The sequence below is a fragment of the Elaeis guineensis genome, chromosome 1 (assembly GCF_000442705.2).
Source record: "Elaeis guineensis isolate ETL-2024a chromosome 1, EG11, whole genome shotgun sequence".
In the NCBI taxonomy this organism is placed as follows: domain Eukaryota; kingdom Viridiplantae; phylum Streptophyta; class Magnoliopsida; order Arecales; family Arecaceae; genus Elaeis; species Elaeis guineensis.
This window is the reverse complement of record NC_025993.2, coordinates 119,610,554-119,631,540: the sequence shown is the minus strand read 5'-3', so window position 1 is coordinate 119,631,540 and position 20,987 is coordinate 119,610,554. Positions and strand designations below refer to the sequence as shown.

Here is a 20,987-nt window from a genome sequence, read left to right as displayed (position 1 = left end):
AGTGAACTAATATGCACTCTTCACTCTTCTATATGGTCTGTCTAGACATTTGATTCAATTTTTTGAATCTATCATAGGCCTAGCTAAATTTAATTTTGATCATAGAAAGATAGAATTAGCCAGAATTAAATCAATTAGCATATTGTTCTCCAAGTTGAGTTATTTTCTGGAAGATTGGATATTTGAATTCTCCATGGCAGATTGTTTTCTGAATCCAAATATGCAATCCATAGTTAATGCATCCCTGTTCCAATATCAGTTTCTTGTTTGATTCCTTGTAGAGATGTTTTAGGTATCCTAAAATGATTTTGGTCATCAGCTGATATTTACACTTCAATAGGAGATTACTGTATTCTGCTACCATCTTTTTTCATACATGTTCAGGCATGTGTAAAAATGGAAGCTTGGTTTTAGCTGTGTTTTAAGGAATTCTGCATGTTTGTGAGTGTTCGATGTATATATATATATATATATATATATGAACACAATGGTAACTAGAATAGAAATCAGCTATTATGCTCAGTATTCTGCAACAGTGTCATGGAACTGTTGGGCATTTGTTTTGATGTAAGACTTTAGTTGCCTCTGATTGAGATTTTGGAGCTTGTATTTCTGCCAGTGTTTGGCCATTAAGTTTTTGTTGGGGTTTAAAGTGAAAAATCAAGTTTATCAATCTGTGATTTCAATTGGTTGAAGATTTCTTTCAAGCTCTTGAGATTTCAAGTTCTTGAATTGTGAAAGATTGGGAGAGAAGGGGTCATGATGAAGAAAATGCATATAAGAAGCATAGAAGATATCTTGGATGATGAATCTAGACTCTTGCCATTTCTCATGCAATAGAAAGGGCCCAGTGTGCGAGGCTCTACCATTGCAGGGTCTAAATATGTCTGCAGCTTTATGCCTGCATATAGAGGGATTGTTTCCATGTTCCCTATTGCTCATATAATATTTCATTTTAAGTTTGAATTTTTGATTATTTGGTGTTTGATCACAAAGATTAACAAGAATACCTCAGATTTTCAAGGCCTGTTTCCAAAGTTTGGAAATAGTGATTCTGTTGAAAGGTAAGTATCAAGGTATTTTATTATCAAACGTATATAGTTCATTTCAATCATGTTTAGAGCCTTAAAATCTTTGTGCCCCTATGATGCCATAAATATACAAGATTTCAAAATGAAGTTTGGTTTAATAAGTTTGGTTTTTTTGAAATGCCATTTTGAGGCCTATAATATTTTTAAGATTGAGAAATTGAACTATCTGATTTAATAAGTCAATCTCAGCACCCATGAGAGGATCATCTGAGGGTGATCCTTTTTTTCTCTCGTGAGAAGGGGAAAAGAATCACGGATCTCATTATCTCTATATGATGTTATACACCCATCTCGTGTTCATTACTTTGAAATAATCTGGTTATCATGGGGGTCTAGGAGAACAAGATTGAATTCTAGTGCAGTCATTTGATCAAACAGTTTTCTGCATCCACAGACTTAGAATTTGGAGTGCATTTTGTTGGACGCATTTTGAGCATATTACTAGCTCTTTCCTTTTTGTTTTTTTCACAAAAAGATCTTTGAAGGCTGAGCTTAGAAATCTGGGCGTTGATTTTAATTCCAAGTTGGCTTTTGAAAGACGGTAGAAGCTGTGGTATCTAGGCCTTTTTTTTTAAATTTTTGCTGACTCGGAGAGGAATATCATGTAATTGATGGACAGAATTAAAACAAGCATTATTTTTAGTGGGGAAAGTTAAGAAAGGTCGGAAGTTTTTTAAGTTCGTGGTTATGAGATATCTTTGTTTCATCTTGGTCTGAGAAGATTTGGGTTCTGGACGAAGGGTTGGGCTAGCATTGACGCCGGTGGCCGGAGACATGGGCGGCTCCAGAAATGTATCACAGGCCTCAAGCAGTGGGAAAATTCTCATCTTCTTGTGATTTGATAGGCATACACCTATGAACACGCTGCCCATCGGCAGTCATTCCATGCTGATTACTCCAGCATTGCCCAGCAGAGCAAGTCTGGTTTAGGTGCTCTTAATCGAGGTGTTTGATGGTAATGTAGTTAAATTGCAAGTAGGTTTTCATTATGATGTCTTTTTTCTCATCTAAATAGCTTTGCGCCTTTGATAAATGGATGTGTTCCGCTCTCTCGACACATCCAAAGGGAAAAGAGGAAAATCTCAACTAGCAATCTTGAAATGAAGAATCAATTTTTAGATTGCTGGCCCTTGTCAAATGAAAGAAGAAGTAAAAGGAGCACAAAAACTTCCTATTTTGAGTTACCCAATTAAGCATCCACGTCATGGATGCCAACTTAGTTGTCCCATGAACTTGTCTATTAAATAGATGTGGCAAGCATTTCTCCATATGCTGTCTTTGAAAATTTTGGAAATTTACAAAATTGTTGGTCAAAAATGGATTTTGCACATAGCTCATCAAGGCAAATAATATCACTTATCCTTGCTATTATTTATTTATTATTTTTTTTTTTGTGTGCGTGCGTGCGCATTTAAGGTATCTTTGTTTATTTGAAAAAAAAAAAAAAGAGAAATGGCCCATCCACCATCTCTATTTGTTTTCCATAAAGAAATGAGGATCAATATTTAAATGTTTAGTTGCTTTTACCCTTGCGTCCTAAGCAAATTTTGTGCTAAAATGTGTATCACATGTGTAAAAATATATGTGTTTATCTTAACATTATAGAGCAAGTGGCTATATTTCCTTATTTTTCGATTTCCCACAATGATTCTAATTAGATTTTCTCTAATGTTTAATCGTATTCATTTCAATCATAGATCTTTGATAGCTTAAAAATTATTTTTGAAAAAAAAAAAAACTCCAATTCTCATACCATGTAAATTCTAGAAATCCATGTTCTACATGGATTTTCTTTTCTATAAAACATGGGATTAATATTTTCATGGAACATCTTTTTTCAATTTCCTTTCTTTTTTTTTTGAAAACTCTAACTAAATAAGAAAAAAAAATTTCTATTTTTTTTTGACCACACTTCTCTCCACTTCTCATGAACCAAACAAGTTCTTAATAGTAGCCACATGCACTATGACTAGAATCTGAAATCCATCCTACCGCCTAAAGAGGAGAAATTATTCCATGCATGTGTGCATTAGTGTTCATGTTATCAATCACAACCATTTATTTCTATATAATTTATTCATCAGTACTCATTTTGATGCACCACTACAGAAATGAATAGCTATGATGGTAGTACGCCGGTGACTTGGTGCATAAAATGTAGTGAATAATAATTTCTCTGAAAATAAGCCTAAAAATGCAACTAGGCAAGAGATCAAAAAAGAAAAAACCAATAAATCTATTTTCATAGATCTAAGACAATTCCTTGTGCACCCATCTGGATCATTAAGCCTTTTCAAATACTGGCAAATGGAGGATTACTTTCTTGGGAAGAAGAGTCTTTATAATTGAAATTTCTAAAGTAGAGTAATTTCTTTTTGATGATAATGAGAGGCATATGCTACCCGATAATTTATTATAATAAAAGATGAATTTACAGTGTTTGTACTGCGGGCCACTTGAGGATGTGGTTCCAATAATGTATACATGTTAGCTAAGAATTACATATAGAATAAGAGTTTATATTGCTCATACAATGTTTACTAGAAAATGCTTGCTTAGGTTACAAGCATTTGCATAGGCTCGTCTTCTCTATTTTTTCTTATGATTGTTGGAAAAACATATTTTTTAAGCTTCAATTTATACTTAGAGTTTCTAGTGTTTTGCCAACGGTGCTCTGCATTTCTTTTAGTTTCATGAAGAATTGTGGCTTGTTTGTCTCGGAGGTTATTAAAATCCAACTTTCAAATAAAAACAAAGCTTCTTTAAGCACTAATATGGGGGCATTTGCTTGGAATGGAAGACTTTTTTATTTCTCTCATTCCATATGCTCCAGATAATCTTTGTAATTAAAGAATCATGTACTGATCTTAAGGTTGCTCTTTGTCTTTTCTCTTCTTTACAGTCTACCAGTTTTTCAGAAAAGTTAGGATGTAGGAATTTTCCATTTTCTTTGTAATGAGGCTCCAAATTTGCTGAGAAAAGAGACATGAAACAAAGATGTATTTCGAGGTTTTCTCTTGGCTGTCATAAAGTGTGCAATTTTGAGGGGCTTTCTATTTGTTTCTGAAGATTATCCTATGTGAGTAGTTTTTTATCGATCGCTAACTAGATGAGTAATTTATTGATCTCACCGCATCATTATTGAAGAATTTTAGCAACTTTTTACCCGAAATTTTTCAGGACTGTTCCATTTTCATTCAATTTTATCATCTCCATTTGTGAGTGTCTTGTCTCTATGCAGCTCATTGAGTTTTCTTATCTCTTCCTTTTCTCTCATGGGTGTTACCACCCCTGTAATATTTCTTTGAGAGTGAAAATCTTCTGCGATAGTTGCACGAGGCTTGTTGCTTTGCATGAAGACTAATGGGAACTGCTCTTTCAATGGTAGTTTGTTTATCCAATGATTACGATATTAAAACATTTTTTCACCTTCTCTTCTAATTAATTGTTCCAAGTTAAGATCTTAATTTTCTTGATCAACCTTATTTCTTTACATATTTCTCCTTTAACAATTAATTATATAAATCTATGCCCACTCGCTGCCTCGCATACCGGACCATAGCCTAAAAATTGCAGCCTTTCTCCATATGGGAGAGAGTTTTGCATTGAAACCTCGGGTGGAATTTTATCAAAGCAGAAGAAAAAAATAAAGATGTCATCGTTAAAAAAAAAAAAAAAAATAGATAACTCAAGTTGATTAGGTGTCAAACATAACAAGAGTTTTGATGACTTAAGTGACCTTATGAGATCTTGAACCCTTTACATGGTTTTCCCATAAAGATACCTAGAGAAAACAGGTTAGAAGCTATAAAAACAAACCCAAACATACCATGTGGCTGAGCCCACTTCAACCACAACCCTCAAGCAAGCATAAGCATATCAAGGCATATATATATATATATATATATATATATATATCTAGATTACATTTTATTTGACATCTAATCCACTCATAGACACAAGAGGCAACGGCAATTATCATGTATAACAACAGCTGCTGCAGCCAAATTCGTCCACTTCCCTTCATGGCTTCCATCATCAGCACAAAGACCCTACCAAGCAATGGAGAGCACCTGCATACCTCGTCAAAGACCTCACTTCCCCAACGTTCCCAACCGGAACACTCCGGTGCTTCCTGTACCCCGGCCGAGCCTTCACCACCCCAACTTCCTTAAAGAAAGCTCCATTGTTGAAGCCATCATTCTCCGACCTCCAATTCCATGCATTTGCTCCTTTACCAGGCATTCTCAATGTCGCCTGAAATATCCCATGTCCATTCCCATCAACACAACCAACTAAAAACATAAATCTCCAAGAAAGTGTTCTAAGATTGCACTGGCTCACCTTCTTCTTCTCTGATGCTATGAATAAATTCCCTTCGCTTAGTACACTAGCATTCATGCTTCCACCAATGGCGTACTCTCCCCATCCATCATACACGTTGTTCACCACATGAGCATATCCATGTCTTATCCTGCAAAACGAAGAAAAAATTTTTAGTATGACAAACCAAGGATGGGCTTCTTTATCAATTGAATGGTGTGGCAGCGGGGAATCCATCACCTCGGCATGCGTTGGTTGCAGTTGGGACCAAAGCGGTTGAACGCAACGGTCACCTTCATGTTCTTGTCCAATGAGAAGCCATCATCATGGCCTAGTAGCATCACCTTGTCATGGTCCCGGAACCAGTTGTTCGAGATGGTGATCGCCGTCGAACCCAGTGTCACGTCCATGAGCCCATCCTGGCACTCATAGACTGAGTTGTGATCGATCCAGATCTTCCTCGAGGCTGCGATCCGAATGGCGTCTCCATCTGCTCCCAAGTTAACCAGACTACCTTCTGGATCTCTTGTTAAGCAAGCTGGTTGTGGGTGTATGTGGTGAAATTGGAGCCCATGAATAATCACATTTTTCACCTGTGCACAAATTATCAGTGTTTGTTCTAGCTTGCATGAATTCATTGCATTGGAACCTCGGTATATATACCTTATAAATCAAGAAGCCAGCACCATGCGCAATGTGGACGTCGGCACCACGCCCATCGATGGTGGTCGAGCTCTTGACAATGAGCGGTTGCAGGAGCTTGATTTGCATGTCTCTCTGGAAGGTGATCCATACTTTGCCTCGAAGCATCGTGGCGCCATATCGCAAGGTGCCAGGTCGAGGGTTTGGAGGGTCATCGCCCGGGTCGGTGACGGTGTACCATGTCAATTCACGGCCCCTGTTCCGCAGCATCTTGCCGGCGAACCCCACCGAGCACTTGGCGAGCCGCTGTCGGTTGGAGGACCAGTTTGGATGGCGCCGCCAGCACCGGTCAATTATGTTCATGTTCCTTGTGGCAATGGCACTGCTGGTGAGGAAGGTCAGGATGAGGAGTGAGAGGGCTACAGGAGTGGAGGCCATGGTTGAAGTGAGAAGGAGATGGGGGATGGTATGTGAGGAAGTGGACTTTGGAGCTACATTTATAGGGTGGTGGCGTTAGATTTGTGCCTGGTTTAGCTCTCCTATTTTGAGGAGAGGGAAAGTGTTTGTTATGTGGGGTGGTGGAGCTTGAAGGGCTCTCCTGAAGTTTTACTGGGAATAGAAAGAGCTCGGTTGGGAAGTTTTAAGTGACCATGAAACGTGAGGTTTCAGAGGTGTGATCTCTCTCTCTCTCTCTGTGCTTTGGTTGGTAGCAAACTGGATGTGTTTTTAGATGACTAGCTTCTGGTACTTTTTATTTTTAACCCTCACATTTGCCATTGGTTCTGCACCAAATTTGCCTCCACTGCTAAAACTTCATACCATATGAAGTAGTAATCTCTCTCTCTCTCTCTCTCTCTCTCTCTCTTGTTAGCAAGCATCTTAACATTTAACCATGCCTCATGTTTGCAACAAACCATTCCCATTCTCTGAGTTCGCTGACACCATGGGCGCAAAAAACTTTTCATGTACTTGAAATAGGCGCCATATAGTATTACCGAATAGATAAGGTAAATTAAGTGGATGCTAAAACAAAAAACAACCTTCTACTATTTTAAGCGGATGAAATTATGTACATGCTCCCTCTCATTTGATCAAATTGCCTTCCAATTGGTAATCTTTATTTCTGATGTCGGCAAAGCATTTCCAAATTAAGAAAATGCTTCCAAATTACAATTAGCCTTGCAATTAATCCATGTACCTGCTCTCTAGCCTCTTTTCATCAAAGTAATAGCCACCTCTCAACTATATGCGAACACCAGTTTTAAAATATAAGAATATTCATCTCTGATTCTGTCGGTCATTTTTGATCCCATACATATTTTTTCACTTTTTTTAAAATTACAAATACAATTAGGAGTGTCAATAGAAGACAATGACCCACTAACTTGAACCTAAATTGACTTGAAAGTTAAGGTTAATTTAGGTATGAAAAATTAAATCCAATATGCTACTGGATTGGATTTGAATACCAAAATTAGACCCAGTCTCTTATGTAGGTGCAGGGACGGATCCAGAAAATTTTCAAAGGGGTATTCCTTTGATAAATATTTATTTTTTAAAATATTAAAAATAATGAAGTATACAAGATAATAATATATTTTTATAATAAATAAAAATTATTAATAAAATAAAATTCATTCAAAGCAGTCGTCTTACAATTATATCAAAATAAATATTAAAATAACATGTATTCAATACAATTCTCCTCTACTTGTTCTCATGTTTTGAAAATGATACATAATAGTTTCATCCATGACATTTTCAAATATATCTTTTTTAATGTATGTCATTAGATAATCATTCAGAAATTGATCACACATTCAATTTCATAATCTGCTTTTGACATAATTCATTGCAGAAAAAGCTCTTTCCACACTAGCAGTTGCAATTAGTAAAATCAAAGCAAGCTTCAAAAATATATATACTAAAGGATAAACAACATGCTTTCTGTTGGGTATAAAATACCCCCCCAACCGAAGTTCGTACCAGGAGTGACCCTCCCGGGACTCTGCCGATGTCCAACCTTGGGCGACATCTTTTCGAACCTCTCCGGCGGCCGAGCTTCCGCAATATTTTCAAGTTCTGCCGACGGATAAACTCCCACAGCTTCTTCCACAAGTGTCGACCGGGTTCCCCCGACGGACGAACTCCTGCCGCATCTCCCGGGCTTCTCCAGCGATAAGCTTCTTCAGTTGTCCATCAGGCTGCTCCAAGTGCTCTCTGGATTCTACTATCGGCTGATCTCCTACAAGGGTCAACCGTTCTCCGGACCCCTTCCAGATCTTTTCCGACAGGATTCGATCGACTCCAATCCGAATTTCTTTCAGAACTACGTCAGTTCGCCAGTGGCCGAACTTTTTCAACAGCAGATCTCTACGACAGACGGGCTCTATCCAAGTTTCTACGGCGGTCGACCGCCTTCTGGGTTTCATCCGGGCTCCTACGGGAGCCGGACTTCTTCCCTGAACTCCTACTGTAGGTAGACTTCGTTCGAGCTCCTACGGGAGCCGGACTTCAGCCCTGAGCTCCCATTGCAGGTAGACCTCATCCGAATTCTTACAAGGACCGAACTCCGAGCCCCCACCACAAGCGATCTACACCGAGCTTCTGCTACAAGCGATCTACTCCGAGATTCTGCTACAAGCGATCTACTCCGAGCTACTACTACAAGCGGTCTACTTCAAATTTCTACTACGAGCGGTCCGCGTCGGATTTCTACTGTAAGCCTCCACCCAAGCTTCCCTTGTGAACGAATTCCTTTCGGACTTCTATTGCAGGCAGGCTTCGGCCGAGCTTCCTCAATAAATGATCCCCATCCGGACTTCTACGAGAACCAGACTCCGACCAAACTTCTGTAGCGGACAGATTCCGGACGAACTACTACGACGCACAGGCTCCAGCAGCCGAACCCCTCTAGCGGGTGAACCTCTCTAGCGCCATCCGACATCCACTGCCGGTCGACCTTCTGTCGGATTCTGCGTGAAACTGAACTTCGTCCACAGAAAGCCCCTGACCGAGCTTCTACAGCAGATGACCTTTGCCTAAGTACTAGCACCCAAGGCACCCAACGGTAGAAAGCTCGCCAGCAACATCTGAGCTCTTCTCAGACGGAGAGCTACCCCTCTCCACCAGACATCCCAACCGAGCTTCGGCCGACAGGCCTGGACTCCCTGACAGGCCACAGTAATGGCCGCGACTCTGCTCCACTTCCTATAACGGATCCCACGCGGCTCCATCATGCTCTGGCAAGTCACGACAACGGACATCACTCCACTCTCCACAACAGGCTCCACGTGGCAGGCCGCGGCGATGGCCACAACTCCACTCCACTACTCTCCGTAACAAACTCCTCATGGCCCCGAACAGCCCACTACCAGGCGGTTACAGACGTCGCTGTCAATCTGTTACGCCCTCCGCCTATAAAAAGGGGATCCCCAGATATGTTATTCTCTAAGCTCTAATCTCTATCTAAAAACTCTGCTAAAATTTTCGTCCGAGCACTCCATTCTTGTTGAGGCAGAGAACTGACTTGAGCGTCGGAGGGTCTTGCTGGAGCACTCCCAACTCCGGTTTAGACTTTTTTTGCAGGTCCCGACGGCGACCGTGACTCCCTCAACTCCAGCTTCTCCGACGCCGGCGAATTTTTGCATCAACAGGATTGGCGCTAGAGGAAGGGCACTGTGTCTTCGCAGTACCCTTGTTCTTAAAGGAGCGCTCAACGGGACCACCTCTGGTCATCTTCTCCGACATCTCCTCCTCCGGTTGCCTGCCTGATCTCCACCTGATGCCTCTCCGAAGGGCATCCACCAGGCGATCAACGACCCCCGCAGCCAGATCTCAACGAGCTCTGCAAGCCCCAGCCTCATCTCTGGATTTCCAGGCTCCTCTTCCTCCAGCGACGGAAGTCGGCATGGAGCAGCCCGATAATTGGCCTACGACCGGTTTCACCAACACCATCTCAGGGAAATCCCGATAGGGAACAACCGGTATATTGGCCGGACCTCCCAAGCGATAAAGGATTGAGGAATCCATAACCTTTACTGAGGAAGATGCTCGGAGAGTTCAATTTCCTCGTAACGATGCGGTTGTAGTTTCTTTAAATATAGCTAATTACGATGTGTGCTGCATTCTTGTCGACAATGAAAGTTCGGTCGATATTTTGTTCTACGATGCGTTCTCGAAAATATCCATTCTGGATGATCATTTAGGGCCGGTGAACTCCCCACTGGTAGGGTTCACGGGTGATGCCATGCCCGTGGAAGGAATGATAATCCTGATTGTGGTTGCAGGTCGATTTCCAAAACAATCCAGGGCGCGAGTAGACTTCCTGGTGGTAAAGGCGCTGTCCGCCTATAACGCAATACTCGACCAGTCCGGCCTTAACGCCCTCCGAGCTGTGGTGTCGACCTACCATTTAAAGTTAAAATTTCCTACGGATCAGGGGGTTGGAGAGGTTAGAGGAGATCAAGCCTTGGCGAGACACTGCTACAGCATAGCCTTGCAAAGAAGTGACCGATCTGACCTCTGTCCGGTTGATGGATTAGACACCCGTGACGACCTCATTGAGGAAAGGGGCGGGCCAATTGAAGATCTTGTTTCGATTCCTTTGAATGATGGAAATAAAGAGCATGTGGTGAAGATCGGCTCCAACCTGGGGGAACAGGTGCGGGCACAGCTCATTGATTTCCTACAAAAGAATGTGGATGTTTTCGCTTGGGTTCCGACGGACATGCTGGGGATCGATGCAGAGGTCATGGAACATCGTCTGGCCGTTGATCCAAAGTATCGATCGACGAAAAAAAAAATCCGAGGTCATGCACCGGAAAGGCAAAAGGCGATAGCCGAAGAAGTGGATAAACTCCTGAAGGCCGGATTCATTAGAGAAGTCAACTATCCAGACTGGATTTCCGACGTGGTCCTCGTCAAAAAGGCAAATGGCAAGTGGAGGATGTGTATAGACTTCAAAAAGTTGAATAAAGTCTGCCCAAAGGATAGCTACCCTCTACCTAGAATTGATCAACTGGTGGATGCAACCTCGGGCCATGAGCTTCTCACTTTCATGGATGCATTCTCAGGCTATAATCAAATCAAAATGGCACCAGAAGATGAAGAAAAGACTGCTTTCATTACTAACCGTGGTCTTTACTGTTACAGGGTCATGCCTTTCGGCCTTAAAAATGTAGGTGCGACCTATCAGCGGCTGGTGAACAAAATCTTTAAAGAACAGATCGGCCGCAACATGGAGGTCTACGTGGACGACATGCTCGTGAAAAGCAAATCTTCAACGAACCACGTCGCCGACCTCGAGGAGACCTTCGGCACCCTCCAAAAATATAAGATGAAGCTGAACCCAACTAAGTGTGCTTTCGGAGTGATCTCGGAGAAATTCCTGGGTTTCATGGTATCGAGGTGCGGAATTGAAGCCAATCCGGAGAAGATTCGCGCCATCCAGGAGATGGCCGTCCCAAAGTCGATAAAAGAAGTTCAGCGCCTTACAGGGAGGGTGGCAGCCCTGAATCACTTTGTTGCGAGGTCGACCGAACGGTGCTTACCCTTCTTCCAAACCCTCAAGTAGCCGAAGAACTTCTGTTGGACCACTGAATGTCAACAGGCATTCGAAGAACTAAAGAACTACCTCGGCTCACCTCCGCTATTGGTGAAGCCCGAGCCCGGAGAAGAGTTGTTCTTGTACCTGGCAGTCTCCCCTATGGCTCTCGCAGCAGTTCTTGTTAAGGAAGAAACAAAAATTCAATGGCCAATCTACTACATCAGTCGCGCGTTGAGAGACGCCGAAACCAGGTATACTAAATTAGAGAAACTAACTTACGTCCTGTTGATTACAGCCCGGAGGCTCCGACCTTACTTTCAAGGACACACCGTAACGTTACTCACCGACCAGCCGATTAAGGCGATTCTACACCGGGCGGATGCTTCCGGGAGGATAGCGAAATGGGCGATCGAGCTCACAGAATTCGACATCAACTATCAACCTCGGCCGACAGTAAAAACCCAGATATTGGCAGACTTTATAGTGGAATGCACTATCCCGGAGGAGGTCGAACTTGAACAAGGTGAAACTGACGGCCTGAAGTCCCGACCGAACTCCTCTGAAGAAGAAACAGACCTCCCTGATTGCTTTTGGGCCCTCTATGTGGACGGATCCTCCAACATGTCGGGTGCGGGCGTGGGCCTGATCTTGATCAGTCTGGAGGGGATCGTCGTGGAGTACGCACTGCGCTTCGAATTTCCCGCAACGAACAATGGAGCGGAATATGAAGCTTTGATCATAGGATTGAGGATCGCCAAAGAATTAGGAGTAGATCGGCTCTAAATTTATAGTGACTCCCAATTGGTAGTGGGACAAGTCAGCGAAAACTACGAAGCACGGGAGGACAGCATGGCCAAATATCTTAAAAAGGTAAAGGAGATCGTCCCCGCCTTTAGTAGCTTCAACATCAAGCAGATTTCAAGAACGAAAAATACCAGGGCCGATCTCCTCTCCAAGTTGCTACACTGGCTCCGGCTGAACTATCCAAGGAAGTCCTCTTTGAAGTTCTGAAGTGCTCAAGTACGGAAGAATCGCGGCTCGTGATGGAAATTGGTCATGAACCCAGTTGGATCGACCCACTGGTGGCATATCTTAGGGACGAGGTTCTTCCTCATGATGCAAAAGAAGCTCGGAAGCTCAGAAATCAAGCCTCCCGATATATCCTTTATGAGGATAAATTGTACAAGAGGTCATACTCTTTGCCCCTTTTAAAATATCTCCGGCCTTCGGAAGCTGACTACGCCTTATGGGAGGTGCACGAAGGAATCTGCGGAAGCCATCTGGGGGCTAGATCCTTATCCCACAAGTTGCTCCGACAAGGATATTACTGGCCGACAATGTACCGCGACTCCATTGAATACGTCAGAAAGTGTGACCGATGTCAAAGATATGCTAACATCCAAAGACAGCCCGCCTCCGAACTTACACCCTTGAGCGCCCCATGACCGTTCACGCAATGGGAAATGGATATCCTTGGACCTTTTTCCATGGCGTCAGGGCAAAGGAAGTTCCTCCTGGTAGCAATTGACTATTTCACCAAGTGGGTTGAATCCGAACCATTGGCAAAAATTACAGAAGCTAAAGTGCAAGACTTCGTCTGAAAGTCAATCGTTTGCAGGTTCGGCCTATCAAGAACCCTAATTACTGATAATGGGCGACAATTTACGGGAGCGAGGTTTGCTGAATTTTGTGAGGACCTAAATATCTCCCACAACTTCACATCGGTAGCCCTTCCTCAGGCCAACGGCGAAGCTGAAGTGACCAACAGAACTCTGCTGCAAGGAATCAAGACAAGGCTCGAAAGAGCAAAGGAAACTTGGGCAGACGAACTTTATCATGTGTTGTAGGCGTACCGAACTACCCAAAGACTGCCCACGGAGGAGACCCCCTTTGCTCTAGCCTTCGGAACGGAGGCTGTTATCCCAATTGAGCTCAAACTCCCGTCAGCACGAGTCATGGCATTCAACGAGCATCACAATTTGCAGGGTCTCAAAGCCAACCTCGACTTGTTAGAAGAAAAGTGGGAGGCAGCTCAAGTTCGGATGGCAGCTTACAGACAGAAAGTCGCCCGCTACTACAACTCCCGGATCAAAAATAAAGTCTTTAGAGCAGGAGACCTAGTGCTTCAACGAGCTGCTGTCTCGCAACCTCAGGATCAAGGGAAGCTTGCTCCAAACTGGGAAGGCTCGTACGAAGTCAAGGAGGTAGTCCGACCCGAAACTTACTACCTCAGAGAACTCAGTGGAGCAGACCTCCCGTGACTATGGAGCTCGAAAAATTTACGAATGTATTACCGATAATTTTACTTTAAATAAAAGTTTTATATCCACATGTCTTCTCTCTTGGCACGAGCTTATATCGACAGGACAATCGAAACTAACTGTGTCGGGAATAGGAGGAGAACCTCATCTCGACACAATCGAAGGTCCGGTTCTCCTTAGACCGGATGGGGGGAGAGGCCCTACAACGCCCTTATGTGCCCCCACAGTCCTGTTAAGGACAGGAGGAGAACCTCATCCTAACATGAGCAAAGTCGAAGGCCCGATTCTCCTTAGATCGGATGGGGGGAGAAGCCCTACAATGCCCATATGTGCCCCCACAATCCTGTTAGGGACAGGAGGAGAACCTCACCCTAACATGAGCAAAGTCGAAGGCCCGGTTCTCCTTAGACCGGATGGGGGGAGAGGCCCTGCAATGCCCATATGTACCCCCACAGCCCTGTTGGGGACAGGAGGAGAACCTCACCCTAACATGAGCAAAATCGAAGGTCCGATTACTTTTAGACCGGATGGGGGGAGAGGCCCTGCAATGTCTATATGTGCCCCCACAGCCCTGTTAGGAATAAAAGGAGAACCTCGTCCTAACCTGAGATGAAATCGACTACATCAGGAATAGGAGGAGAACTTCATCCTGACGCCAACTAAGATCCGATCATTCAAGACCAAATAAGAAAAAGAAAACCTTCTCGATGGCCCCTCCGCGCTCCCGCGACCCCACTAAGAGCAGAGAAAAAACCCTCACTCGAGAAAAGAAAAAGAAAAAAGGAGGAAGTTAAAAAGGAAAGCGACGAACTACACCAGCGACAAATAAAAAATAAATTACATCAAAGATACAGGGGACCTCGTCTCAGCGAGGATGGAGATTCTTATCAAAAATCCTCAGTCTCCAAGAGGGCTCTCAACACAGGCCAAGGATAAGATGGCTTCCTCAAGGCGACGAGAAGTTCAGACCCCCGAGCTCGAACTCCGAAAGGAAGCATCAAACTCGAGTGGCCCCGGACAAATCTGCGGCCATAAACAAAAGGGACAGGTCAATGCGACGATGATTGGGTATCTTCGAATGACATCGATATCGAGCAAGATAAAAATCGAAAGCAGTTCGGCAAACGATAACTCAACATATGAGTAGAAGAGGTAATGAAAAATTTTCTTTTCATTTCATTAACTAAGTATGCATTACAAAGTCCTTAAGGCCGAAAAAGAAAGATGACAAGAAAAGCAAGCCAACGTGGCGACGACCAGGAACCTTCAGACAACATCGACATCGAACGAGACAAAGAAAAAATAAATAAATAAAAGAAGTTCGGCGGACGATAATTTAATGCAAAGTGCGGACAAGGTAACAAAAAATCTTCTTTTCATTTTCGATTAACAAGGTATACGTTACAAAGCCCTGAAGGCCAAGGAAAGAAGAATAATACTACAAGACCTAAAAAGAATACATTAGAGACCACTTCAAGCTTTCGACTTCTCCTTCCAGTTCTATCTTTCTCAGCAATATTTCCCAGTACGTATGATGAACCCATTGACTCTCACCCTCCACTTCGTTCTGCCCCATTGCCGAAACCCTAACCCTAAGGGAAAAAGGGGGGAATAGAACTCAAGGGGCGGCGGCGGCGATGGTGGCGGCAACGACGACCTGCATCAAGAAGAACCGGAAGTACCCCGGAGGCTGCGGTAACGCCGGAGGCATGCACCACCACTATGTTCTCTCCGACAATTACCATCCTAGGTACTTCGACGAGGTCAGCATGCGCTACTTCCACCGCCCCCGCAACAAGTTCTACTGTTCCACCGTCAGCGCCGACTGCCTCTGGTCCCTCGACCCCGACGACGTCAAGAAGCCCGCCACAGCTTATGACGGTGACTCTACCCCCTTGACCGGTGTCGTCCCGTTCAACTACTTCAAAATTCTCGGGCGGGACACACTCACCGGCCAGTTCCGTTATTAAATCCTTGTTGTTAAAGAAATTCTCTCTCGAGTCTCCTTCGAAGCTGTGGGAGCCTTCAGTGGCAGCTCAGCGACCGCTGAACTTGCGGGCCACTGTTTCCCTTCTCCTCCTCCTCTCGATCCGCAGCATCCCCTCGAGAAGGACCTCCGGGGCAGAAGCCCCGACGGGAGAACTCCTCGAAAGGGCTCGGAGGATTGAAGGCTCAGCGTCGTAAGGGACGTCGATGGAGAGGGCCGCCCGGGCAACTCCTACGTCCATGCCTGCAACAAGAGAAAAGAAAGAAGGAAATCCCGAAAGATCGGGAAAGATTGCGAATAAACCCTCGGAAGCTAAACAAACAAAGTAAGAAGAAGAAGGAACAACAGCAATGACAAGAGAAGTTTCGGGACCAACCTAGATTGGCCCGACGTAGGCGGAGAGCCGGCGGAGATGGCCGGGATTGATGCAAAGAACGCTTAAGGTTGAAAAGGACGTCGATGGGTGGCAGAACTCTCAGATAGAAGAAAGGCGCCGACTGGACTCTCAGGCAAAGTGAAGTCCCTGAAGGGAAGGAGTGGGTTTAAATAGGCAACAGGGCCTGGCACAGTCATGACGGCGGATATCCCTAGGCCGACCAATGCCCGCCACGTGTCCCACTCACCATGGCATACGGTTGACTGCTGGCGGGGCCATTATGGCGTGGCACTTGGGATTGCACTCCAGCGAGAATTTCGAAAAGTCTCTTCGGATCGCCCCGATTAGAAAAAGACTCCGGCATGCACGCATTAAATGCCAGGATTTCTAAGGGCAGTCGCGCGCAGAATTCAAGGGGGCAACTTTGGCTGTAAAATTTTTTTCATACTTCTTTCATTCGAAACTCGAACTCGAAAGTAGGGAGACTGGTGTTGGGTATAAAATATCCCCCAGCTAAAGTTCGTACCAGGAGTGACCCTCCCGGGACTCTGCCGACATCCAACCTTGGGCGACATCTTTTCGAACCTCTCCGACGGTCGAGCTTCCGCAATATTTTCAAGTTCTGCTGACGGATAAACTCCCACAGCTTCTTTCACAAGTGTCGACCGGATTTCCCCGACGAACGAACTCCTGCCGCATCTCCCGGGCTTCTCCAGCGATAAGCTTCTTCGGTTGTCCATCAGGCTGCTCCAAGTGCTCTCTGGATTCTACTATCGACCGATCTCCTACAAGGGTCAACCGTTCTCCGGACCCCTTCCAGATCTTTTCTGACAGGATTCGATCGACTCCAATCCGAATTTCTTCCAGAACTACGTTAGTTCGCCAGTGGCTGAACTTTCCCAACAGCAGATCTCCATGACGGACGGGCTCCATCCAAGTTTCTACGGCGGTCGACCATCTTCTGGGTTTCATCCAGGCTCCTACGAGAGCCGGACTTCTTTCCCGAACTCCTACTGCAGGTAGACTTCGTCCGAGCTCCTACGGGAGCCGGACTTCAGCCCTGAGCTCCCATTGCAGGTAGACCTCATCCGAATTCTTACAAGGGCCGGACTCCGAGCCCCCACCACAAGCGATCTACACCGAGCTTCTGCTACAAGCGATCTACTCCGAGCTTCTGCTATAAGCGATCTACTTCGAGCTACTACTACAAGCAGTCTACTTCAAATTTCTACTACGAGCGGTCCGCATCGGATTTCTACTGTAAGCCTCCACCCGAGCTTTCCTTTTGAATGAATTCCTTCCGGACTTCTATTGCAGGCAGGCTTCGACCGAGCTTCCTCAACAAATGATCCCCATCCGGACTTCTACGGGAATCAGACTCCGATCGAACTTCTGTAGCGAATAGATTTCGGACGAACTCCTACGACGCACGGGCTCTAGCAGCCGAACCCCTCCAGCGGGTGAACCTCTCTAGCGCCATCCGACATCCACTGCCGGTCGACCTTCGTCGGATTCTGCGTGAAACTGAACTTCGTCCACAGAAAGCCCCTGACCGAGCTTCTACAGCAGATGACCTTCGCCTGCAGTACTAGCGCCCAAGGCACCCAATGGTAGAAAGCTCGCCAGCAACATCCGAGCTCCTCTCAGACGGAGAGCTACCCCTCTCCACCAGACACCCCAACCGAGCTTCGGCCGACAGGCCTGGACTCCCTGGTAGGCCACAGTAATGGCCGCGACTCTGCTCTACTTCCTATAACGGATCCCACGCAGCTCCATCATGCTCTGACAAGTCACGACAACGGACATCACTCCACTCTCCACAACAAGCTCCACGTGGCAGGCCGCGGCGATGGCCACAACTCCACTCCACTACTCTCCGTAATAAACTCCTCATGGCTCCGAACGGCCCACTACCAGGCGGTTACAGACGTCGCTGTCAATCTGTTATGCCCTCCGCCTATAAAAAGGAGACCCCCAGATATGTTATTCTCTAAGCTCTAATCTCTATCTAAAAACTCTGCTAAAATTTTCGTCCGAGCACTCCATTCTTGTTGAGGCAGAGAACTGACTTGAGCATCGGAGGATCTTGCCGGGGCACCCCAACTCTGGTTTAGACTTTCTTTGCAGGTCCCGGCAGCGACCGTGACTCCCTCGACCCAGCTTCTCCGACGTCGGTGGATTTTTGCATCAACACTTTCCAATCTCCACTAACTTTCTTGAACACCAAGCCCCTGAAGATCAACAAATGCTTCATGCGATTGCACATCAAAAATATAGTTTTTAAGTTGATGCTCAAGTGCGCTAATATCAAGATTAGAAAATTCATTAGGATAAAATTCTGTCATCTTCATCAATTTTCTGAAATCAAAAGCTCTGAATAAATTCTTAGGACTTAGACATGCCACATAGCAAAGTAACTCGGTGTTTACCTCATTAAAGCGATTATTTAGCTCACAAAGTTGTATATCTATCACCGCATAAAATACATCTACACGATAGTGATGCATGTTAGTAACATATGGAGCTTTATGCTTTGATCTTCCTTCTTGTAGATAAACACCATCCATATCAGAAATATCAAGATCATAATGATAACAAAACTGGTAGACTTTCTCCAAGAGAATATCCCATTCATCATCTCTTATCTTCTGCAATTTTTGCTTAGATACATTCACAAGTTTCATTACATTGATAATATCTAGATCTTCTCTTTGCAAAGTCTTTGATAACTCATATGTTGTCCCCAAAAATATCAAATATTAAGTGTAAAATAAAAGCAAAATCAAATGAGAGTAATGATCTCATAAGAGAACATGCTTCTTTTTGACACATTGAATTATGAGAATCAAAAAAGATGAACTCAAGAACATCAATCACATCTGGAAACAACTCAATTAAGCTCAAAAGTGATTTATAATAGGATCCCCATTGTATATCACCTGCTCTTCTAAGAGAAAGTTTATGATTCAACCCCATCCTAGTTTCAATTTCACCATTGCTTATTGCCTCTGCAATTCTCATGGCAAGCCTCTCGCGAAGTACATCTTTTCTTTTACAAGAAGCTCCAATTACATTAGTTACATGAGAGACCAAGTCAAAAAATCAAATAACATCAATATGCTTCTTTGCAATAGCCACAATTATCAGTTGAAGCTGATGAGCAAAACAATGCACATAATATGCTGATTCATTATCTCTCAATATCAAAGATTTAAGACCATTGAATTTACCTTGCATATTACTGGCTCCATCATAACCCTATCCCTGTATTCTAGATATACTCAATTTATGCTCCAAGAGTACAGAATGAATTGCTGCTTTTAAGGAGGTAGAACAAGTATTAGTAACATGTACAATGCCAATAAAATGTTCCTTGACAATTTTCATTTTATCAACATAACATATCACAACTGCCATTTGTTCTTTTCTAGATATATCACTAGATTCATCAACCAATATCCCAAATAAATTATCTCCAAGATCCTCAATGATCAAATTAATTATCTTTTTTGCAGCTATATTTGCAAGGTCTTTTGGATACTATGGGCTATCATTTGTTGATTATTCGGGGCATTTTTCAATACAACAGCACCTATATCCATATTCAATTTAGCAGCAAGTTTCACAAGTTCAAAAAAAAAAAATTATTTGAATGTTCTAATTCATCATCACTATGAAAAGGAATTCCTTGATGTAACAAAAATCTTGCACATGCAGTTGAAACATATAATCTAAGCCGATATTCATTCTTAACTTACTCTGATTGTTTATGGATAGCCATTTGGATGGATTGTTGCTCTTTCATTAAATCTTCATATTTTTTAATGGCTTGATTATGAGAACTGTTACATGAACTAATATGAAGATCCAACCTATCTTTTTTATTCCAATATGAAAATCCGTTCAAAATAAAAACATCTGCCCCACCTTTTTTCTTTCAAGTTTAAATAAGTAGCAACATAAACAAAAAGCTGCATCTTTTTTAATATTATATTCCAACCAATTTGAATATTGATTAAACCAATCTGGATTAAATTTACATAATTTTTCTCTAATTGATTTTTGTAAAGCATGATTTTGAGGTTCATAAAGATTTTTTTGTAGGTATCTCCTTCTAACTTCATCTCGCTTATTAGGATGATAATCAGAAATTCTTTTTCTCTTCACTGGATCAATAGAAAGATTTTCAAAATTAATTTTAATTTCACAAGAATATGTTTGAGGACTAAGATTAGAACCACTTGCTCCATCTTGACATTGAGATGAGCTTTATGATAATGAGAATTTTCTTTTAAAGTATCTCTTCATAATTTAACTGTTTAAATAAACATCAATTAACTATTCAATTAAACATCAATTAATTAACCAATTAAATCATAAAATTAGATTTTTTATAAAAAAATTTATATAATCGTATTAAAATTCTAGTAAATAGATAAATAAATATTAGATAATATTAATATAATCGAGAGAGTATCTGATTCTGATTGATATAAAATAGTAGAATAATCTACTTATTGGACTGCAACGAGTACACAAGAGTGAGAGAGGCCATAGGATGGAGGCGGCAGCTATCGAGCTGCATCTGTTCATCATTCGTGAGACGGTGAGAGAGAGAAAGTGGGAGGATTGAGAGTTGAGACTTGATTCATTAATTAGGTGGTAGGCACATAGAATTTTTTTTTTTTAAAAAAAAGGTCGGTGGCTGCTCTCGTCTATTTGTCACTCGTGAGAGAGAGAGAGAGAAAGGGAGGGTTCA

The 20,987-nt window shown here is 43.2% G+C and overlaps 1 protein-coding gene across 1 annotated transcript; it reads right to left on the bottom strand.

Annotated features, from left to right (window-relative positions):
* Positions 1-4,850: 4,850 nt before the first annotated feature.
* LOC105032457 (pectate lyase 1-like) lies at positions 4,851-6,834 on the bottom strand. Its single transcript, XM_073254149.1, has 5 exons — positions 6,078-6,834; positions 5,655-6,007; positions 5,436-5,565; positions 5,173-5,348; positions 4,851-4,875 (listed from the first exon to the last, which is right to left on the bottom strand). Exons 1-5 carry the CDS (start codon positions 6,492-6,494, stop codon positions 4,851-4,853), a joined length of 1,101 nt encoding a protein of 366 aa, XP_073110250.1. The 5' UTR covers positions 6,495-6,834.
* Between the last annotated feature and the right edge of the window lie 14,153 nt (positions 6,835-20,987).